Source organism: Lutra lutra, chromosome 15 (assembly GCF_902655055.1).
Source record: "Lutra lutra chromosome 15, mLutLut1.2, whole genome shotgun sequence".
Lineage (NCBI taxonomy): Eukaryota > Metazoa > Chordata > Mammalia > Carnivora > Mustelidae > Lutra > Lutra lutra.
The window spans coordinates 43,610,542-43,635,120 of record NC_062292.1 but is presented as its reverse complement, the minus strand read 5'-3'; the positions used below and the strand labels follow the sequence as shown (position 1 = coordinate 43,635,120).

Here is a 24,579-nt window from a genome sequence, read left to right as displayed (position 1 = left end):
CTCGCTTCCAGTTTAGCTTTAGGTCCTCAGTCTCTCTCCTCAGATGCTAACCTACGACTCCCCTCATCACCCTCGGGGAGACGCTCAGCATAGCCTACGGCAGTGCAAAATTCCAGACATTTGTAAACATTGTACATTTCACTTTTGGCACAGGGGAGAGCTTATAAGTTCTTTATCTCTGAAGTGAAGATTCGAAACACAGCGAGTTCCTATCCTGTATCCACTTTCAGCAAAGGCATTGGCAGTCTTAATACTTAATTAAGTACTTAATACTTAATACATATATACCCATGAATGAAGAGAACCATCAAACTAAATTCTTGAGGACATCCATCAACAATTTAAGTAGATACTTGGCTAAATGGAAAACAATGGCTTCACAGTATCTAAAGGCAGACTTTCAGGTCATAGGACTCTGTGGGGGGGGAAAAACCCCAAATATCTGGTTAACAAATGTCCTCCTCTCTGAAGAGAACCAAGAGATAACACTCCAATAGCTCTGTAGAACCCAAGATTTAACATTCACCGATTTCTAACATTCTAACCAATTTCTAACATTCTAACCAATTTCTCATCAAAGACTGTTCAAAGGAGTCAACGACGCACTGAATTGACATTTTTTTAAAAAATGCCACAGATTATCCTGACCTTTAAAAATAAAATTTTTACAAACAAATGACCCACAAAGCATTATATACACCTAGATATACATAAATTATTATTAAAACACAATCATGTATTTCAAGTGCTTGGCAGTGATCCCACCTTGTATTAGCAAAGTTCATGACAGTTTGTAGGCTGGCCCAGCGGACGTTGATCCATTGTTCAAGCGTAGGATTGGATTGGACTTTGGGGAAAGATCATCTGAAGGCTTGGTCTTAAGATTTTTATAAAGTCTGATTTAAGTATCTGATACAAAAACATAGCAAATATACTAAGTACGGTGCAAGAACAGTGAGTTAATGAGACAGGAGACATTCTGATCTGTAACCTAGAAATTCAAGGTTTCTGAGGATATGTTCATTGTTTTTGCAGTGAACTTTTTGTCCAGGATAACATGATCATAAATATTAAAGGATAATTAAAATAAGAAATTGCGCACTGGGGCACCTGGCTGGCTCAGTCAGTATAGAGTGTACGACTCCTGATCTCAAACCCCTCGTTGAGCATTGAGATTACTTTAAAAAAAAGAAAGAAAGTAAAGAATCTAGCACTAATGTGGGATGATCTCCTTAATCCTAAGTCTACAGCATGATACAGCAGAAGCAGTCAACTCTTCGGGTACCTATTGGAATGGAGCCTTTCCTCACAATCAAGATTTCAACTCAAGCAGCTGAGAATGAAAGAGAAAAGGAGACCGATCAGACGGGCCGCTGGAGAAGAGGGGCAAACTAGCACTGTCTCCAGAAACCAGAGCCCTGGTTCACTCTGACTACGACTAAAAGGTAACGGTAGTGTGGAGAAAGCCAAGAGTTTATCATGAAGACTTCATACAAATCACAGGTTACTTTCATGGCAGTGAGTAAAATACATCTGTACCGCAGTAGCCTTGAAAAAGAACAAAATCAAAGAGGAATCAAGATGATGTAAAGTCTCTTGCGGGTTAAGAATTGCTCTGATAGCACTATTTGGCTCTTTGTAGGATCCTCGACCCATTCTACAGCAAGAAATGCAGAATCCTCCTTGCTGTCCTACACTCCCAGGAGACACGAAGGAAGGATTCTGGGTGAAGGAAAACAATGTGCTCCGGCAGCGGCAGCCTGGCCTGGCCTGGGACTCAGATAAGCAAAGGACTATCAGCTCTTTCTCTGTAACAGCTGTAGTCACAGGGCTCTTGCTAGAGGGACAGTAAACCCAAGTATTGGTTTATTCTAAATGCACAGCTCAAACACGCAGCTTGGGATCTCCTAAGAATTTAGTGGTAACAGGAACAGTAAAAAACTTGGGTGAGCAAGGGGGAGAAGAAGGAAAGCTGAGTAGCAGAAGTGGGTCCTGTGACAGGCGAGGATGTGCCAAAATGAGCATCAAGTATCTACAGAGGCAAATAAAATTTTTAAAATTTTCTCTTAAGTTTTCTAAAAAAAAAAAAAAAAAAACCAACCTGCAGCTTTATGTAAGAAGAATCAGAGGGCGCAAGTGCACATCCCCTACTCTCCCCGTCCCTCTTTTAGGTCATTACCTGCAAAAGCTCCTAACTGGCAAAAACCAGACGAAATTGAGGGCCATCACACTGTTCTGAAGAGAGGAGCACTAGGGAGAACATAGGGAAGACAGACATTTAACTTGCTTATGCACTATGGCCTAATAAAACAATGCAGTCCAAGGGCCCATTCTGCTTCCAGGGGAAAACCCTTGTCCCTGATACTTAGAGAGAGCAAGAGACCTAGGCTTCCTTCCCTGAAAAGGAACAATACTGGAGAAAGGGGTTCAGGTTCCTCTGCACCTTCATCTGTCCTCTCCCTGTGGGAAGAGTAACTTATCTGGATATATAAGAAAGACTGACATTTCCTGGGGCAAATAATACAGTATGTTAATTTAAAAAAAGAAAGAAAGAAAGAAAGGTTGGTATTTAATTGGCCTTTTCTCTTTAGGAAGAAAGTGTTAATAAGGAAGTCTTACTTTGACTGCAACTCATATTCTTCAAGATTTCAATGATTAGCACCCTGAATCCAAATTCCACAAGTATCACCCTTCAAATATTTTAACAAATAATGAGAAGAAAGTGAGCATGGTTTTGGGACTTAACTACAAGTGACTTAGGTTCTAGTAACAGAGGCATCACTAGCTTGGACTCTCGGCTGTCGTTTAACTTTTTAGCCTCAAGTGCAAAATAAAAGGGGCTGGGTTTAAGAGTGCATTCTAGTTTTAAACTTCTAGAACTTTCAACAAAACTCCCCCTCAAGAAATCAAATAAGATGCTAAAAGCGACCTTTGTTGTACTTCTTGTAACTGGGAAAACCCTTTTCTAGGGCAGGGCTTCCCAAAGTGTGGTCTGTGGACCACTTAACCAGCTTCCAGAACACACGCTCTAATGGAAAGAAACCCCTTCATGGAGGGGAAACGGTGCTACTGTTTGAATTCAGTTTTTTTTTTCCTTTTTCCTTTTTTTTTTTTTTGACTTGGGTTTTTCTTAACAAGCAACCCAGGTGATTTTTATGATCCATAAATTTGCTGATTCCAGTAGGCTATGGTCTTCAAAATCTCATATGCAAACCCCTGGGCATACATCGAGATTTTTCCAATGGGGAAGGCAGACAGGGATATATATAAGAACATCAGCTTAAAGATCTTCAATTTCCATATGCATTGCCCCAAGATTTATGGGCTCATATAATGATCCTTCAGACCTAACATTTTTAATTATTTTCATTTTCACAACTGCCATACTCTGTATTTCCAAAAGAAAGGTTGACTCACACCCACCTAGAATCTTACTACTGGGCATTGCCTCAGACTGTAAAAAACCTAGAGGCATCAAACAAAAGAACAACAAGAAAAAAAAAAAAAAAAAGCCGGAGAATTTTTAAGGGACAATGAGGATAGAGTAAAGCAAAGAGAGCTTAGATTAAAAACTCTGTACCTCATCTATCTTAGAACTGTAACTGAGAAGGTTATGCCAGAAATGTGTTAATGCTTTTATCTGAATTAAAGTCAAACATTTTCTGACTGAAAATGGAATCTGATTTGGCTGGTGAGTTTTAAAATGAGAGCAGGCTTTGCTACTTTATATAACAGGACTTTTCCTATAAATTCAATCAGCTAAATCTACAACTCCAAGACTTTGAGAAAAATATTTTTAAGGCACATATACAATATACTGGATAGGGTATCCTTTGTTAAGTACTTAAATTTATTTTTAAAATTTAGATGTCACATTAAACATGTGCAAAAGGAAAACTACCCTAGAATGAGAGCCATGAAATGGAGGAGAAACTGGGTGGGAAGGGTTACAAGGGACAGAAACCGTCCCCTTGGAGTAGCTTGTTTTAGGTTGGGTACTCAGGTGTCTACAACTCACCAGAAGGGAACACTCTGTTTGCTAATCATATCCTAAGGTGTAAAATGTGCAAAAGGTTACATACAGCTTTTTAAAATTCTTTCAGGGATATGTTAGCAAAAATGCTCAGTGTTCTAGGCACACATAGGATAAATATCTTGTTTTTCAAGACTTTTCTTTGGACTTATCCAAACTGCGTGGACTAATCGCAACCATAAAGCGATTTATAGCATTTCACAACCGGACTAATCAAATTACTTGTTTGGATTTTTTTTTTTTTTCACTGTTAGCTCTAATACTTTTCTTTTTTTTTTTTTTTTTCTTTTTTTTTAAGATTTATTTATTTATTTGACAGAGAGAGATCACAAGTAGATGGAGAGGCAGGCAGAGAGAGAGAGGGAAGCAGGCTTCTCGCTGAGCAGAGAGCCCGATGCGGGACTCGATCCCAGGACCCTGAGATCATGACCTGAGCCGAAGGCAGCAGCTTAACCCACTGAGCCACCCAGGCGCCCATCTCTAATACTTTTCTAACAGCCACCTTGGATCTGGGTGCCTAAAACCATTCCCTAAGAGAAAAAAAAGGCTAGGGAATAAAATTAACTGAAGGAAGAGTAAATCTTCAAGTAACTCGGTAAGTGAATGAATTAAAGTACTTTTGTTTGTACTGGCAGTTGCTTCTCCCAGATCTTCATCTTTAGAGAGAGAATGAAGTGGTTAATGGATCTTTTCATGTTATTGGGAGTCCGTCCCCCAAATTGATAATCTAGTTCTAAAGAACTCACTGTCAAATTCGCTCTACGTGTAGAAGCAAAAATGTGACACAGAGATGTTTACATAAATAAATAGATATAGAGGGCTATGCTAGGTAGAGATGCTCAATACTGGCATTTTGATACACACCTGGCCCTGTTAATATTTCTCTCCAATCCACTAAGTCAGCTACGCTATGAAAACCTTAATAACCAACTGAATCTCTTTCTTGCATATAGGGCAGGAAGCCCCAGCCTTCTTTAATCTTCTAGCACAGTGAAAACAAGTGACAAGATGCCCTGTCCTCCCATGAATAATGTTCCCGTCTCGTGGTCTCTTCTCACACAGACTACATGGCTTCAAGAGATTCCGGCAATCCTCCATGTTTTCTGTATCTGTTCTCTGTTCAAAAAGGTTATCGGATTGCTCTCCCATGCTTGATACTGTTTCTTGGCTTTCAGAACTGTGGGCCAAATCCAAGAATTCCACCGAGTTGCAAGGATCAAAAAGTCTGGGTTTTTTTTCTTCCTTTGTACATACATCTTTAGGTCTCACAACCGGAGCTGATATGGTTCTCCGGCAATCGGGGACATCAATTCCTTCATTTTCCTTCTTTTCAGGTATGGCAGTGATATCAGACGTGGAGAGAGAATGGGTTAACTTAGAACAATCCGAATACCAATCCTTCCTCAACGCCCAGCAACGAAAACAGTACCTCTTGCTTGGAGAATTAAATTTCTTGCACTCAGTACATTGCCACTCATCCTACAACAACAAGTACAGCCAATTAATACTCACGCAGTAGCGAACATGCAGCTCAGAGAAAGGGAGAGTGGGCCACATCTCATCATCTCACCAAGCCAGGGAGACATTCCACGTGAGCGGTCTAGCCTCACATCTGAACACATTCCACATCCACACGTAAGAAAGTCTACAGAAGTTTTGCAATGATGGTGACGCAATTGGCATTTCAAGTCAGAATTTGATATAGCTATCTTTAAGAAAGTCAATTCATTATTTTGGCATTCTATCTAGTCTGGGTGGAATTTACATTGCTTGGTTTTCCCTGCTGCCTTCTTTTAAGTTCATTTCTCATTGTACAACTTACTCTTTTATTGAGCAAGAGGCTAAGAATGAAGAAGAAATAACACTTGTATTCCTTCCCACCAATTAAGAAATGTTTTAAAATCTGGCAAAAAGGAAGCTTAAATTAAAATGAGGTTTGAAAATTACTCTATCACTCATGTTCTCTCCCTGGTCTCAGGATTAGAGGTCGTTTACCGTATGCCTAAACCCTACCCTCTGAAAAATGAATGTTCTCATCCTTGAATGCTGGTAACTTTTTTCCTACTTCTCCATATTCAAATTAGAAGATACTAGAGTTCAGTGCATTTTAAATGCCTTGCTTAATCCAAAGGTAGCTACCTGGAACAAGTCAAGAGTATTTAATGTGGATAATTGCCTGGCTTTGACAGGATCAATGATTTGACACAGGCAATCTTGATTACTTTCAGAATGAAGGCCGCACGCTTCACTTTTAAAAGGCGTAATTCAACTGCCTAAGCCAAGAGGCAGGGACATGACCATTTGTTAAACTGGGTGGTCTTCAGAGAGCGTCAAAACATTCTTGCCAGTTTAAGATCCTCAGATCTCATCTAAAATGCTATACAGAATCTCAGAGGGACTTCACAGACACTTAGAATTCATAACTGATGGTGCGTCATAATCTAATTGGTATCACTCTTTCTTTAGTAGTACATAAAATAATAGGGCTTATTAAATTAAATGGTGTCTCTGATTTGATGAAATACAGTCTATTTGCTTAATAGGTTTTCTGGGCCCAAGTAGCCACAGAAGTCTGATTAAGATGGAACATTTATCTCTGCTATTTGTATTATGGTCAAGAACACTTAATGGACCAATATATTCCACTTTATTACTCAGCTACGCACAGACAGATAATTTGCAATGCATTATCATAATGGTCAACAGTGGCAGGCTGGGAGTTGCAGGAACCTCAAGACCAGAGACAACCTCCAACTATTCTATCCCGAAGCAGCAAACTATAAAATCCCCTCCCCTCTCCTTCCCCCATCACCCTTCTTCCAAGCAGGTGAGCTGAGTGTAGCACTGGAAGAAAAATGGGGAACTAGCATGAAAAGAGAAAAGCAAAACTATGTCTGAGTCTACACCTCGGCTGTCACATTTGGTGACAAATCCACACCTAATACCTAACAGCTTAATACTCTTATCTGCATTTACTAGCCCTTGTTAATGTAAACCTAGGTGGAAACTGGGCCATTTCCCATTGGTTTGTTTTTAAGAAAGCAGTGAAAATGCGATCTTTATTCTTGACAAGGAATTTGAGATAGCTTACAGGTCTAGCTTTAGGATTATGGAGGGCTGTTTAATGGGTAAAGTAGTGTAGGAGTATTTTAAATAACTCCTGTGTATCCACTGCATCGTATCCAAAGAATTTTATTAGCAGGAAGAAAGGCACACAGACGGGCATTTAAATCACCCCTTTCAAGGTGGGGAGAGGATTAGGTCAACTCATCCTCCTCTTCTCCAAATTGCAATAAAAACCTCTAACAAGATATAAAGAAGCCAACATGTCTTAACACCAAGGAAGGCAAGACAGAAAGGGGGGAAATGGCCTTCTTCAACACAAGGGCACTGCTGAACGTTCACACTGGAAGCCACAGGTGGCGGGAAACAGCTTTTTTACTAGCTTACTCATACCTCAGAGGTAACTTCTACATCAGTATCGTCACTTAGGGACTTAGAGTCCTCAAGGTCATCATTTTTTCCTGCTTCAATCACCTGCAAGGGCAAAGACATCTCATTAGTAAGGTTTACCTAGTTTAGATGAGGTTATAATCTGAAAACAAGAGAGACAGAAGAGCTTTGCTTTAAAGCTCACATTCTGCCTCCATCACTACCACTTGAAAAGAAAACGGCTTACTACGACTCTGTGCATGCCCAGCAGGCAGCTCAGTAGAAGAAATTACTGGAAAGTGCCCAGAAGGGCCACCAAATACAAGAGGGCACCCAAATGTATGACCTTAATGAAAATAAATAGGATCAGAGCAGAAAAGCTACAAATCATTAAACATGGAAATTTTTAAGCTTGGAAATTTAGGCAGAGAAAATGAAGTGAAAAGCACTACATAAAATAAGGAACTGAGATGTGAAGAATGAAAAAGTAGTTTATGAAAAGTAAATTTCGTATTCAAAAGTAAAACTAGTTATGTGCACTCTGATTGTCCTATAAAAACATGCCCTTTGGGGCAGCTGCATGGCTCAGTCAGTTAAACGTCTGCCTTTGGCTCAGGTCATGATCCCAGAGTCCTGGGATCGAGCTCTGCATCGGGCTCCCTGCTCCGTGGGGAGCCTGCTTCTCCCTCTGCCCCTCACCCTGCTGTGCTCTCTCTTGCTCTAATTAATAAATTAAAAATCTTGGGGGCGCCTGGGTGGCTCAGTGGGTTAAGCCGCTGCCTTCGGCTCAGGTCATGATCTCAGGGTCCTGGGATCGAGCCCCGCATCGGGCTCTCTGCTCAGCAGGGAGCCTGCTTCCTCCTCTCTCTCTGCCTGCCTCTCTGCCTGCTTATGATCTCTGTCTGTCAAATAAATAAATAAATAAAATCTTTAAAAAAAAAAAAAAAATCTTAAAAAAAAAATGCCCATGGACCAGGAAAAAGAAAGTCAAGAAATGTGCGAAGTGTCCTCTAAATTTTCAAATTCAGAACTGAAAATTCTAAAAATTGGGGCACCTGGGTGGCTCAGTCATTAAGTGTCTGCCTTCAGCTCAGGTCATGATCCCAGAGTCCTGGGTTTGAGCTCCACATCGGGCTCCTTGCTCAACAGGAAGCCTGCTTCTCCCTCTCCCACTCCCCCTGCTTGTGTTCCCTTCTCTTGTTGTCTCTCTGTCAAATAAATAAAATCTTTTAAAAAATGAAATAAAATTTTAAAAATTAAAACCCTATTTTATGATCTAGTAAATGGAATAAAATCAATTATGATATAATTAGGAACCTCCTTATGGCAACTTTCTCACACAAGTTCAAGTATTGTAAGTTCCGTGTCTCTCAATGGAAGTTTCCAAATGTCACCTTTGTCTTCATTCCAGCCACTTACAGTCCCTTCTGATGCTACGCATACAATTAGTCTAGCAGGACCCAAGCGTCGATCTGCCTATAACATACCAGGATATCCTTCAGGAATCCAAATTATTATGAAAGTCCCTCAAATTAAAAAGATGACTTTATTTAGATCTGTGTTTTGTTATATTTACTCAATAGATGTTTACTGAGAATTTTGTCAGTGTCAGGCATTGGATCTGCAGTCCAATCTCCTCTGAGACTCGAACACTTGCTTTTATGACTCTTGGGGTGCTCACACTGTGTGTATTCAGAGTTCTAACTCTCTCTCTTCCCTCTTATTTAAACTCCAACTATGTAAGAAGAGCCCACCTGCCTACTTCCATTTAGATATGAATGACTGTGGAAGACATTGAGACATCCAAAAAGTAAGAATTTTTTCCCTGCAGGTTTCCATGGCCACTTAGAACTTTGCCTTGTTAGCAAAGCAAGGTCTCCAAAAGCAAAAAATCCACAGTGAGAGATTAGACAAGGAGAAAAGGGCAGCTTCTTGCTTCTAAGGAAGGAGTTTTACCCATGCAGTCCTATCCTATTTTTAAGAGAGTGTTGGTTAATGTAATATGAACCTGAAAACCGGATAGAAGAAAACATTAGAAAATAAAAAGGGGGGATTATGGGACTCATCTGTGGTACCAAGGGACAGGACACCAGATCTGAACAGATTATACTATGTGCACATAAATACAACCAACGTGAAATTTTCCAAACATACCCTTTTGTCTCTCACTTTCCCTACTTCTTCACTTGTTTCTTCAGTGTCTGCAGCTTCAACTTTTATTCCCACACCAAACTGCTCTGATACAGATTCATTCAAAAACCACAAGTCATCTGTGGTGTCTGAAACAATGGCAGTACCTATATCCTGGTAGAAAAAAACAAAATGTGAGTTTTTGTAGTCGGAGGCTTATCGGTGACATTGAACCAACAGAAATGAACCCAAAACTCCATCTTCACACACCTCCAAAGAACAGCTAGCCTTTCTTTGGTGGATACCTATTCATTCAACAGATGTCTACTTGGCACCTAATACATATGAACTAATGAGTGGATATAGGGAGCCTGGCAAGAAATTTTCTATTTTAACAGTAAATCGGGTAGAACACCTAAGAAACAGTACCGAAAGCTTAAAAGCTAAAGACTCATAGTTGCTTAACTAAACAGAATCCATTCCCTAATATTTCCTTTCCAAAGGTGGCACTCTGAGAACCTAGAAAACAATTCTATTAACTATAATATATTACTTCCTTTATGGTCAAATAACATTTACTGAGGGATGTCTGGGTGGCTCAGTCAGTTAAGCATCCAACTCTGGATTTTGGCTCAGCACATGATCTCAAGATCATGAGACTGAGCCCCACGTCTGGTTCTGCACTCAGCACAGAGTCTGCTTGAGATTGCTCTCTCCCTCTCCCTCTCCCTCCGCTCACTTGCTCTCTCTAAATAAATAAATAAAATCTTTAAAAATAATAATGTTTATTGAAATATAAGAAATACTGATGGTAACATCTCCTGTCCTGACTCTTTCTGAATTCTTAAATGACTTTAAATATGACTTTCTTTCACATTCGTCTATGGATATTTTATGACCTGCTTTTCTACACTATTCCTAAGAGAAAACTTACTGTTTTGCCACTATTTTATATCCATTCATTTACTAAGTAAAATACTCCCTGAACTCCTATTACGTGTCAGATACTGTTCTAGGTACTAGGTAACAGAGTGATGAATAATGAGAAAGCCCCGGACTTACATTTCAGTAGGGGTAAAAAGGCAAGAGACACATAAACAAAATAGAATAACAGGTTTTCGAAGTGAGAAGTGAAAAAGAGACGGTAAGTAAGACAAAGGAACAGAACACTTATGGTTTGAATTAGGGTACCACACTATAAGTAATAAAAGTCGTTAAGAGTCTGGATATGTTTTGGATAAAGAGCTGAAAACCCGAATGTGACATATGACAGAGAAAGAAATTGATACCATCCCTTTGGATTTGGCTGGAAGGACTGGATAGAAGGGAGATTCATGGAAAAGGAAAGGCTGTACAGGAATGTTTAGAAAAAATTAAAAATAAAACCCAGAGCTCTGGTTTGAATACGTCCAATGTCTGATCATCTAAGTGGAGGTGGTGAGTAGGCAGCTGAGCACAGAAGCTGGGCATTTAGGGAAGAGGTCAGGGATGTGGATACAGATTTGAGCAGCGGACCCACACAGATGGCACTGAATGAGAATTCTTATAGAATGCAATGTGTGGTGAAGAGTAACCAAGAATGTTACTCTTTCAAAAACAAAACGGGGGCGCCTGGGTGCCTCAGTCGTTGGGCGTCTGCCTTCAGCTCGGGTCATGATCCCAGGGTCGTGGGATGGGAATTCAGCATCGGGCTCCCTGCTCAGCAGGAAGTTTCCTCCTCCCTCTCCCACTCCCCCTAGTTGTGTTCCCTCTCTCTCTGTCTGTCAAATAAATAAATAAATAAAATCTTAAGAAAAAAAAAAAAAACAAAAAACCAGAAAGTTACTCTTCCAATGTGACATTTACCTGATTTGTCTGTAAATCAGTCGAGCCATTACTTCTAGGTGTATAGTTGCTCCTCAGGTTTCCTAAAAACCACCAAGGCAGCCCAGCTACATCCCACTCCTCAAACCCAAGGTCCAGCTTAGATGTCTCATCTTGGGTTAAGTTTTTTATGAAGTCTTCATCTACAGCGGTCAAACGGAAAGGAGAGTAACTACGTACACAACACTAAGAATCAAAACTCGCTTTGTAACACTTATAATCTCTTTACAAGACAGGTCAAAAGAAATTTCTACAGCCAATATATTGAAAGAAACAGAAATCAAATATTGCAGTCACAGAGCCCGGACCTTCTCTCAAATTCGGGTGTCGTTCAATAATAAGTAATGACACTAGCAGATGATCATTTATCAAGAAATCTAAACTCTGGGGCGCCTGGGTGGCTCAGTGGGTTAAGCCTCTGCCTTCGGCTCAGGTCATGATCTCAGGGTCCTGGAACTGAGTCCCACATTGGGCTCTCTGCTTGACAGGGAGCCTGCTTCCTCCTCTCTCTCTCTGCCTCCCTCTCTGCCTACCTGTGATTTCTCTCTGTCAAATAAATAAATAAATCTTTAAAAAAAAAGGAAAGAAATCTTAACTCTGAAAACACCCAAACAATGACACTGTTCTAGGAGGATTTCAAAATGGTTATTTAGCACCATGTTAAACATTCAGAGCACGGCAATGACCAAAGAGAGATGTGCTCTAGTACATGATGCCTGATGGTGGCTTGATCCATGGACTGCAACAGTGGTAGCAGAGTGGCTGAACCTGAAGACAGAAGCAAGGCAGTCCAGACCAAATGGGCACTCACAAGGTTGTCAAGGCCGTCTCACTGCTACATATTTAGGGATGTTTCTCACGAGTTCATGTTCAGATGGCTAACAACCATTATAAAACACTAATGTCCTTTCTGGATCAATGGGCTCTTTTGGGGTTATCTAAGATCTAGAAATATTGCAAACCCCAAACCTAAGAAGGGGCCACATATTCCAAGTAAAAGATCTCGTGTTGTACACCCCAGTGACATTCGAGGTGGTTACTAACATAAATTTGTTGCTACCACAACATCCCATCATCCAATCTTTATTTGCTGTGCTCTCCTCTGTTCCTACTTTCTCACTCTCCTCTACCTCTTCCCAGTGCACCAGCCATTTCCATAGCAACCATGGGTGTTAAAATGTGTTGAGGTGCCCGTGCTTGAAAACTTGCAATAAATTGGTCCCTGTCAGAACAAAGGATTACCTTACCTACTTACAAATTATGTTGAACCCTGCCCATTAAGTTCAGGGAGAAACTTAGCTTTTTACTTACTCATTACTAGATAATCAAAACCCAAATTCCTGAGATGATGCCATATTAAATTTATCCTCGTCTCTTCAAGCTCTCAAACATCCCATAAGGGCAAGAGAAATATCCTTTCCATATACACAAAGTCTGACCTTTCTACCTACACACTTTTCTGAAAATACTAAGCTCGTTATTCTCAAAATTTACAGCACAAACTACACACAGTCTCCTAAATCGGCTATTCTTACATTTCAAATAGCCTTTTGAGTAGCAAATAACCAAAGACCTACATTTAAAGAAAAAAATTACACACTTAAAACCATACAGACAGGAATAAGCTCCCAGGTGACTGGGTAGCTCAAAATTCGGTTGTATGATAAATGGATTCAATTTTTAACATTTAAAACAATTAGAGCAGCATCACGTTCTGGGACGTTGCTAGAGGTCTAACCTGCCATTGCTCCAAGTATGAGCCAGTACCTAAACTAGAAACTATCATGTCATAAAAGGCTTGAATAATTTATGATTTTATACACCTGTATAGAAAAAATTTTAGGGGATACTTTATTAAGCAGAGCTTGGGGAAAACTTTCAAAATATCAATTAACTCATTTAACCTGACCATAGCATATCCAGTACAGATGGCAAAGATCTGAGGACTATCATCCAAGGGCAAACGAAGGACCTACTAGGCTCCTGAGGGCTCATTCTTGGCTCTGACAGACTACGTATACATCATCTTTGCAAACTTCAAAACTCTACAAAAATTAGCCTTCACCTGAAGCAGATAAATCAAAATAAGAAGCCTAACTGGACTGAATATATACAAGTATGTCAAGATTTAAAAGGCCAAGGCAGCTGACTAGGTGGCAAATTGATTTATCTGTAGTGATCTTCTATTAGTATGTAGCCAAAGGACAGGACTCACCCCACCAGTCCACCCCAGTAAACACAGGTTGCTAAAAGAGCACTACCATCTTCAAAGTTAACAACGGTCAGTAGGGTAAAGAAAAAGTTTTTGGAAAAGAATGAGAAGTAAGGATGACATATGCCCCTCCTACTTCATATACAAAGGAAGTGCATTATTATTTTTTGAGTTGTCTACAGAATGGTCTCAATTACAACCAGTGCTAAATGTTGAATAAATCCCATTTCTAGAAGTCATCAACAAAAGGAAAAAAAAAAAAAAAGAAAGAAAAAGTAAAAATGTATAGCCTTAACCCAAAACTTACCTTCTCTAGAACTTCTGCATTTATGATGTGAGGTAGGCAGTGCAGGAATATTGCCTTCTTCCGTTCTTTTCCTGGAACTGGAACTTTCTTCTGCACTTTGCTGGAAAAAAAAAAAAAGGGAAAGATGTCTGTCAGTGCCGTAAAAATGACTGAGACCCAGGGATGTAGCAGTTCCGTCCTGGCTCACCAGTCAGCGTGCGGCACAATGGGTTACGCACAAGAAAGAGATCTCTGGAGTTCGCAATAGTCATCAAATAAAGGCAACACCTCTCCTTAACTCACTGAGCAGCGCTAAGAGAATCTCAAACCTAGGGGGATAAAAAATCTCTGCACAAAAGGCCAAAATCTACTGTTAAAAACAGGCTATCGATGAAAAGCCTCTAGACTACAAAATTAGGCATAATTCAGAAAACATGAGGAAACCCTCAGCATATACCAAGATCATAAAGTTTTCCCAGGTCTGAAGAAGCTTTAAGAATGGCCTGACATGAACTTAACTGCAAAGAGCCTGCTAAAATCTAATAAAGCAGTTTTCTCAAACACCTATATATGGACACCATATCACACACAGGCATACACAAACCCCAAAGAAAATGCAACTGGAGGAACTGAAGATCAGAAGTGCTACATCCCAAAGAAAAATTCAGAGACTGGAACTCTGTTATGGGCAGAACAGAGAAGTTTCACTCTGTCCCTGGTCTGTGAACTCCCAAGAACCTTTCTTATTAAATTCTTACCACATTCAGAGAAAGGTCTTGGGAGTCCAAGATCCATAGGTACAGAGAAGGGGCCACTCTGTACAACAAAAGAAGTCACCGTGTGGTGATTTTACCTTCAGTTGGTCTTGACTTGGAATATCCATACTGTGATCCTGTGCGAGAGCGAGAGTCTGAGCAGCATCTGGATAGCAAGTAAAACAAAAGGAAAACCTTCCCTGGTAATAACCATTCTTTCCACATAAAAAGGACCTCAGCAAACAACCCTGGAGCCAGGTTTGCTCCCTAAAGATGTACTTCTCCATGTTGGCTGGGCAAAGCTCTCATCCAAAAGGGAAAAATCAAAACTGATAAAAACGGCAAAGACCAAGCCAGGCTTTGTTCAAAATGTATTACCAAAATGTAATCTGGGAGAAAATGAAAAATAACTAAAAAATGTTCATGGCAAACTTTCACATTTTCTATGAAAGTGATTCCAACCAAGAAATAATGGAGAGTATTTTTTATTATCTCTTCCCACATCTGCCTAACTTGTAAACAACAGCAAAAAAGTTCGGTCTTTAATTTTTACTTTCAACTGTTAAAGTTATACAGGGTTATGAAATCTGAAAATCTGGAATTTTCCTCACTTGCTTCATAACACAATAGCACCTCGTGCAAACTTACATTCTAAAGCATCAGTGATGATTTCCTGGTTTAAATTCCCAATACATGAATATGCAGTAGTTTTTCTAATTAACATGTTTTACTTAAAAAAAAAAAGTTTTATTTTTCCCAGTTACTATAAACATTTCCTAAGAAAGAAGGGAGAGCAGATAAAGTTTTTCTCAAAGCCAGTGAAAAGCAAAGAAAACAATAACCTGAGAGAAATTCTCAGATAGTCTGAGAGAAATGTATTTTGAGGACTTGGAAATTTTTCAAGCAGAACAGAAGATGAAAACTCAGCTACAGGAAAACGACAAACTGCAGAGAATTTAGTAACCTAGACCGCTCATTATATGAGGTTATATGTAACTGGAATGTTCCCAAATAAGTCTACCAAGGGTTGGGTTCATTAGCTACTATCAGATCCAGAGATAAGACATTTATGGAGAACTTCATCTCCAGGGAATGAATACGGATTGCTCCAAGTGGTCTGATAATTCAGTTAGTTTGCACAAAGCAAATAATTTCAGAACTGTAATCCTAAAGAGCGTGATTTCTACAAGCATTTTTACAGGTCAACGGAGAATACTGAGAAGTTCAAGAGACAGCATTTTCTGACCCCAGTGGTCTTCAAAGATCAAATCATGAGACAATGCAGATAAAGCATTTCTTTACTAAAGCAACTTGATATTGTCATTTATAGTTCTAACACCTTCCTATATCTTCCTCAGGTTAAAACATTTAGAAGCAGGGCGCCTGCGTGGCTCAGTCCGTTGGGCATCTATCTGCCTTCGACTAAGGTCATGATGACAAGGTCCTGGGACTGAGCCCTAAGTCAGGCTCCCTGCTCAGTGGAGAATCTGCTTCTCCCTCTTCTCCTGCCCCTCCCCACAACTAGTGAGTGAGCTCTCGCTCTCTCTCAAACACCCTCTTTCAAATAAGTAAGATCTTTTAAAAAAAAATGAAAATTTATAAGCAAAAAGAAATTATCTGGGAAAACTACAACGTACAAAGGAATTTTAAAATAAATAAAGCCTGTCATTTATTTGTCATTTTGTTGGTATACATGTGGAGATTTGGACAAATGCCTCATAAAAGAACCACCTTTACTTTAAACAATGACATTTTCTCAACCATCAAAATAAAAGGTTTAACCCACTTGCAAAGGTGTACAACAGGTGATATAAAAAACATTTTTCTCATTTGTCCTTTTAAATAAAACACAAGCAACCCAATTCAGTCAGATCAACAGCGATAACCAATCACAAGCACCAAAGCAAGGGCAAGTCAAGAGCAGACAATCAAAAGTACTTTGGGGCAATATTCTGGTTTTGAACACCGTACTATGGTTATACAAGATGTTAGTTATCGTTTGGGGAATCTGGGTAAAGAATATTTGGAACCCTTTATTATACTTTTATTACTTTTTTCTAACTAAAATCATTTCAAAGTGACAAGCACAAACAAAATCTTTTAAACATTTCATGTTCAGAGAGAAATGTGTTAAGAAAAATTAATTGGGGCAAACTCTGTTATGACATCAATGTGTGGCACAATGAAAAGCCCAAGAACCAGTCAGTCAGAAATATCCGTTCTACCAATTATCAGTGGCACCTAATCTTGGACAAATCATTTATTCTATTAAGAGCAAAAATCAAAGGGGCGCCTGGGTGGCTCAATCGTTAAGCGTCTGCCTTCAGCTCAGGTCATAATTCTAAGGTCCTGGAATCAAGCCTTGCATAGGGCTCCCTGCTCGGTGGGAAGCCTGCTCCTCCCTCTCCCACTTCCCCTGCCTATGTTGTCCTCTCTTGCTGTGTCTCTCTCTGTCAAATAAATAAATAAAATCGGGACGCCTGGAAGGCTCAGTTGTTAAGCATCTGCCTTCGGCTCAGTTCATGATCCCAGGGTCCTGGGATTGAGTCCCACATCGGGCTCCCTGCTCAGCGGGAAGCCTGCTTCTCCCTCTCCCACTCCCCCTGCTTGTGTTCTCTCTCTCGCTGTGTCTCCTCTTTCTGGCAAATAAATAAATAAAATCTTTTAAAAATAAATAAATAAAATAAAATTTTTTTTTAAAAAGCAAAAATCAAAAACACAAACAAAATAAAAAACCCCTCCGTTTGATCATCTCCAGACCTTCCTCACAGGGTTGTTATTAGGATCAACTGAAATATTATTGAAATGTTCATTTTAATAGATGGCATGTTAAATGCTGCAAGTGCAAGAGAAAGAGAGAGGAAAAGTGAGAATTAGACTCACTCGAGTTATCCAGAGAACAATCAGAAAACAAATTCTACTGAAAGGGTAGATCAGCAAATATAAAATCCTCCGTGCAGTTCAAGCCTGCAGTGAACATCCCAGGAAAGCCCTACTATTTCACAAGTGACTGAATTTCAATAAAGCGCTATATTATTTGCAAGGCCTTCCCTCTCAACAGAAATTTACAGCTGGGTGAAGTGGGCAAATGGCTCAATGAAGACAAGAGGCTCCAAAATTCAATATAAGTTCAAAGACACATTTCACTACGAAAGCAGTCTCTCTGCTCTCACGTTAAATCATAAATCTTTATTAGGAATGGATTCTTTTCAATTATTTGTTTCACTAAACTGCTGTAAGATAACTTATCTAAAAGAATCACAAACTTGGCTTTCTTTAAAGGATAAGGTTACCTAAAATCTAATTTGAAACTAACAAAAGGGCTTCACAGAGAAATGGGGGGGGGGGGGGGTTTTCATTATTTGGAAAGGAGTAACAGATAGGGTTACATTTCAGTTATATCCAGTCTTCACTGATCTCTAACACACTACACTTCAGACCCCAGAGCAGTCTGCTTCCTGCACATACAGAATAAATTACACCCAGAGGACAGTATTTAAAAGATACTGAGGGGCACCTGGGTGGCTCAGTGGGTTGGGGCCTCTGCCTTCAGCTCAGGTCATGATCCCAGGGTCCTGGGATCGAGCCCCATATCAGGCTCTCTGCTAGGCAGGGAGCCTGCTTCCCTTCCTCTCTCTCTGCCTGTCTCTTTGCCTACTTGTGATCTCCCTGTCAAATAAATAAATAAAATCTTTAAAAGATATGGAATCAAGCAAAGGGTGTCAGACAAACTGGCATTCATATAACAGAAAGCTAAAACCATTAGGTGAAAGGTTCCTGGGGGACCCTGATTAACAGATGGGTCAGAGTAACAGCACATGTGCCCACAGAATCAACATCACTGAAAGAGGGACAAGTCGAACTTTTCAAGGCTCAGGAGTGATGCAAAAGATGTACAAAGCACCACCTATGAATTCTCAGCAAAAATTTTAAACTTGAAACTATTCAAGCCTTACTAGTTTAAGGGAAATAAAAGAAACAGACAAAAATGCTAAACAACATCACAAGGATACAATCTTGCAACCTCTAGAATGTGGGAAATTCTATAGGACAAATGATCCATTTCTTCAACAAATAAATGACATAAAAATAAAAGGAGGATTGTTTTATAAAGATACTTACAGGCATATTAACCAAACGCAATGTGTGGACTTGGTCTGGATCTTGATTTCAACAAGCCAAATGTAAAAGGCCTTTCTGGGATAACTGGGGGTAAACTATACACATACTGGCTATTGGATAATATTATGGAGTTATTATTTATATTATTAATAATTTTCTTGGGTGTAAGAATGACACTGCAGTTCTGTTTAAAGGAAAATGGTCCTTATCTGTTCGAGATTTTAAAAGTATATCCAGATGGAAAAAATAAATAAAATTAAGAAAAAAAAAGTCCATATGAAGCAAATGTGGCAAAATGTTAACAATTACTAAGTCTAAGAGATGGGCATTACACTAATCTATTTAGTATATTTGAAATTTTCCACAATGAAGTTAACATCCTAATAACATTCTGTATGACAGGTGTCCCTCCCAATCATGCCAACACAGCATTTCATTTCCATCTTAATCCTCCTTGTTTTCCCATCATTTGCCCCCTTGAGCTCAAAGCTGTGACACAGGTTGAAGAAAGAGGATGTGACGTACCTGTAGTAGCAGAGGCTAAAGTGATAAGATTCTTTCTTAGCATATCATAGAGAGGGCTGTCAGAGACAAAAAAAAAAAAAAAAAAAAACACAAAAACAAAAACTTAATAACCTCATGGTTTTCCATTAAAATGTTACATTTCTATTTGGTACATGATCTTTCAACTTTCTCTGTAACACATGGAGAAGCAGAATGTTTTCCCCAGAATAGATTTGTTTGTAATTATTTAAATGTCAAGATACTCATGTCCAAGTGCTTGTGCTACTTTGCCCCCATTAAGACACTAATTAATTTACATTTTATTTAATTAGCTAACAGTAACACAAGATTTCCTTTGGAGACCATTCCTTCCCACGAGGAATTACTTTTACAATTTTAATTGGGGAAGGGTTGGAAGGGAGTCTATCCACAGTAAGACAAAATGAGCGCAGAAGAAACAGTCATCACAAAGCTATAGAAAGAAAACAATGGCTTCTTAATTACTAATCAGCTTTTCACTCTGTAACAACCATATACACCCCCATGTGGCTGGAGAAAGTTGCACAACAGGTCAAAGAAGTTCTACTGTGATTCTTATGAAGCCCATCTTCGACCTCAAACCGGCCAGCGATGCTACATTTCGCTCATCAGCTCAGTCTTCCTCTCTGTAACAGCTGCTTCACAAAATTCTAACCTAGCCACACCAAGCTCCTCCTACCCAGGCCTTTGCACATAATGCTCAATCTGCCAGTTCTCCAACCCTCTCCCAGAGCACTCCCACTTCTCACTCATCCTGCAGCTCTCTGCTCAAACAGCACTTCCTCAAGGAACCATACATACCCCAACCAATAAAACCCTAAATCCCACCCCAACGCAGCTTCATGTACCTCTTGGCTCTAACACTCACAGTGTAATTTACTACGTGCGGTGTGATAACCTGATAGAAGACGGGGAAGAGCATCGACTGTCTCACCGCTCCTTAAACTCCATAGAATCTGAGATCGCTGTTCATGAACACGTTCTCAAGGCCTCATAGGAGACCCTTAAATATTGATTGACTAAAGGAATAAATAACCACTAATATCCTATGGAGACTGAGTTGTTAGAAGCACCCAAAAAGACAAACAAATCTTCAATCTTCTTACCTTGGATCTTTCACGGAGAAGCTCTGACGTCCTAGCAATTCTCCTAAAAGATCTCCGCCACAATACACCATATGCTGCTCCCGCTGATCATAAAGCTTCTTCACCATGATGTACTGGCCGAGATAATGCATGACCTGCAGGGCAATAAAACCGCAGGAAGAGGTCTGTCCAGCTGCTCCAAACACAAGTTAATTATGAGAAGGGAAGGTACGTTAGTTTCTTAGAAAAAGAGAAACTATGTGTGAGCATGACTGTTGGTGCTTGTGTAAGGAGTCCTATGACAAGACGGTTGTCCCCAACTACTAGGTTCAGCCACTTATTATCATGCTGGATATCAAGAGACTTATTTTTTAAAATAGAAACGCAGCAGTCTGACAGTGAGAAAGAGTGTTGAATTTACCTAGTATCCCCGTAAAAATTTTCCCACAAGTCCAAATAAAGAGGCCTATTCTAGGACTAGAATAAACTTTGTATGTGCCTGGGCCATAAAAATATATTCCAAGTCCAGGTACACATAACTATAAGACGCTTTTGATGCATATTCATTTAATTCTTTTTTGGCAAATAAAGTACAATGGTTAATAAGCCATCAGCCCCGTAAGTGCATAAAACACAGAATCTAGTGTCTATCAAATAAAAATTTAGTCTATCTGGCTTTTTTCACAGAGTTCACAAAAATGGAAGGAACTCAGACAAGATCATGATTCAAAAGTTTTAAGTGATCTATTTTTTCCTAATGTTTTCTCCATGCAGATTTTTTAAAACTACTTAATAATTAAGTTCAGTTAATGACAGTAAGAACTTTGCTGTCAGAGACCACATGCAAACCAAAGCGGCTCTCTGTATCTTTAGGCCCTAACTTCTCAGGAATTATTAGATACCTGCACAGAAGATGTTTCCAACACTGTCCCCATTATACTGGTACAATAATGCTCCTAAGCTCCCTTCTATACCAAGCAACATTTCGCCCCAGATAATCAAATACCTAGGAGGAAGTAAGATGGGGAAGAACAACCACTGAAAGAAAAAGGAGGAAATTTTATATTTTATCTGTCCAACTTCCGGAAGAAATAAATCCAAAATAAGCTCTTCTAAGACAATATAGATCATCTACCCTATAAATGTGTACATAATTGTCTGCAGCCACTGCCACACCATCACCACCTCTAACTCCCAGAGCTCCAGCTGAAGGAGAAGGGGGAGAAGGTAAGACTTCTACACTATGGCTTGCACAAAGCAGACCACAAGAATATCAACTGGTGGTAAAGCTCTGAAGAAGTGACTGACTACAAAAAGCCACTTGCAAGCGTGTGCCCTCTTCTGGAGGGGTGAAGAAACCTCACCGTTACAGTCCTGGTAATGCTGCACCTGTGAAATCGGACACTATCACAAGTCCACTGAACTGATCTGCAAGCTTCCATTCCAGCATCTGGTGCGAAAAAGTGCTCAGGGGCACCTGGCGGGCTCAGTCAGTAAAGCATGCGACCCCTGATCTCAGGGCTGTGGGCTCAAGCCCCACATTAGGTGTAGAGATCACTTAAAAATAAAATCGTAAAAAAATAATAAAATAAAATAAATGCATTAAGCTAAAAAACGTAAATAAAACATTAATAATGTATACAAAATTACTAGTCTCATTATATCATACTGCCTCAATGCACATACTGAGAACCAATATTTAAAAATAAAAAATTAGGGACGCCTGGGTGGCTCAGTTGGTTGAGCGGCTGCCTTCGGCTCGGGTCATGGTCCCGGCGTCCTGGGATCGAGTCCCGCATCGGGCTCCTTGCTCATCGGGGAGCCTGCTTCTCCCTCTACCTCTGCCTGCCATTCTGTCTGCCTGTGCTTGCTCTCTCTCCCTCTCTCTCTCTGACAAATAAATAAATAAAATCTTTAAAAAAAAAATAAAAATAAAAATAAAATAAAATAAAATAAAATAAAAATAAAAAATTAGGGGCGCCTGGGTGGCTCAGTCGGTTGAGTCGCTGCCTTCAGCTCAGGTCATGATCCCAGGGTCCTGGGATCGAATCCTGTATCAGGCTCCTTGTCCAGCAGGGAGCCTGCTTTTCTCTCTGCCTCTACCTGCCACTCTGCCTGCTTGTGCTCTCTCTCTCTGACGAATAAATAAAATGTTTTTTTAAATAATAATAATAAAATCTTTAAAAAAAAATTAAAAATAAAATATTAGGAAATTCTTCTTTATGCACCAGGTAAGGTCAAAATTCATAATAGAGAGCTTCATATAAACTCACTCTTTGTAATTTCTTCCCCAGTAAAATATTCTTTCTGACCAATATGTACTTAATTTCTTCTTAACCCAGGAAACCTTTACCACATGACTAAAGGAGATAGCATAATTCATTTTAACAACTTTACTGATATAAAATTCCATACATCAGGGCACCTGGGTGGCTCAGTTAAGTCAGTTAAGCACTGACTTGTGGTTTTTGGCTCAGGTCACAATCTTATGGGGGTCATGAGATCATTGAGCCCCACACCAAGTCCCACACTTAGTACAGAGGCTGCTTGAAAATTCTCTCTCTGTCCCTCCCCCAATGCATATGCCCCTGCACTCTTTCTCTCAAATAAATTTTTTTTTTTTTTTTTAATTCATACTTTGGGATGCCTGGGTGGCTCAGTCGGTTGGGTGTCTGCCTTTGGCTGAGGTCATGATCCCAGGGTTCCGGGTTTGAGTCCCACATGGGGCTCCTTGCTCTGCGGGGAGCCTGCTTCCCCCTCTGCCTGTTGCTCCCCTGCTTGTGCTCGCTCTCTCTCTTTCTCTGACAAATAAGTAAATAAATAAAATCTTTAATAAAAAAAAGATAAAAAATAAAAATCCATACTTCAATAATAGTTTCAGAATTCTAAAGATACAGTCCAAAATGATGTACTTAATTTAAAATGATAAAGTAAATATGAATATTCTAGAAAATCTAAAATGCTCCCAATTTGTTTCCTTGAGAGATACAATGGCTCAGAAGTGCAGTGTTCCTTAAGTTTTTCAGAAAAGTTAAAAAGAAAAAAAAAAAAAAAGCTTGATAATTTTGTTTCTTCCCATTAGAAAAGGTTAGAAGATTTTTATCCTACTAAATGCAACCAGCTCAGAGAGATTAACATTTTAATACTGAGGCTTTTCCACTTAAGGAATTCAATTTGGTTTTGTTAAAAAACAAAACAAAAAAAACCTTTAGATGCTAAATAAGTTATTTAAATGCATAAGTGTTTAAAATAACTCACAGTGCTCAGAAGAGTACCTGACACATTTATAATGAAAAACTACTGCATTTAATTCCTGCCTGGCAGTACATCCTATAAATCATCGACAGTGTCATTTTTTAATCTTGTACACGCTTTGCATTTTAACTCGGAGATCAATGAATTCACGGTTAATTTTATGTTTGGCTGACAACATACTTCAAAAGGAAATTTAAAGGAAATATGAAGTTCAGTTTAGCTCAGTAGTCTTTAAAACAAGCAAAAGTTGCCTTTCTAGTACTTCAGGAAGAGAATTTCCTTTCTTGGGCCTGATGTCGGAACTATATATTCATCAGCTACTACTTTTTTTCTTTTCATCAGCGTTTACTTCTCAGCTGTTCGTATAACTGAGAATTCTCAGGGCACCTGGGTGGCTCAGTGGGTTAAAGCCTCTGCCTCCAACTCAGGTCATGATCCCAGGGTCCTGCGATCAAGCCCTGCATCAGGCTCTCTGCTCAGCGGGGAGCCTGCTTCCTCCTCTCTCTCTCTCTCTGCCTGCCTCTCTGCCTACTTGTGATCTGTCTGTCAAATAAATAAATAAAATCTTAAAAAAAAAAAACCTGAGAATTCTCTTTGACAGCTTACCTCTTTAACAGTGAACATTTCTCCTTGTGCACCTGCTGCTTGCAAAATCTTCAAAAGTGGCTGTTTTGGTCGTACCTGATAGAAACATTAAAAAAAACCTGTTATTTGTATTCCAACTAGCTTGGTTTCTCAAATCCTAGGGAACAAGAAAAGCTCCTTAAATATATATATTTTTTAACAAACCCTGTAGATACTTACCATCTAATAACATACAATCTTCCAATACCTACAATAATAGCAGATAATTGGACTACTAC

General features: G+C 39.5%; 1 protein-coding gene across 5 annotated transcripts in view; it reads right to left on the bottom strand.

Moving 5' to 3' along the window:
- Positions 1–626: 626 nt before the first annotated feature.
- The window catches only part of MDM4 (MDM4 regulator of p53), a 44,281-nt gene continuing 20,328 nt past the window's right edge, over positions 627–24,579 (bottom strand). For 2 of the 5 annotated variants that reach the window (XM_047703792.1, XM_047703791.1), the window contains exons 3-12: positions 24,323–24,397; positions 20,483–20,616; positions 19,359–19,414; positions 14,810–14,877; positions 13,978–14,077; positions 11,441–11,601; positions 9,620–9,769; positions 7,490–7,570; positions 4,536–5,512; positions 627–4,300 (exon numbers count right to left, since the gene is read on the bottom strand). In XM_047703792.1, the coding sequence (XP_047559748.1) occupies positions 4,937–5,512; positions 7,490–7,570; positions 9,620–9,769; positions 11,441–11,601; positions 13,978–14,077; positions 14,810–14,877; positions 19,359–19,414; positions 20,483–20,616; positions 24,323–24,397 (1,401 nt within the window). In that variant the 3' untranslated portion in view covers positions 627–4,300; positions 4,536–4,936. Of the gene's footprint in view, positions 4,301–4,535; positions 5,513–7,489; positions 7,571–9,619; positions 9,770–11,440; positions 11,602–13,977; positions 14,078–14,809; positions 14,878–17,922; positions 18,944–19,358; positions 19,415–20,482; positions 20,617–24,322; positions 24,398–24,579 lie in introns of those variants that run through there. The other 3 variants (XM_047703793.1, XM_047703794.1, XM_047703795.1) reach the window with 3 other exon arrangements.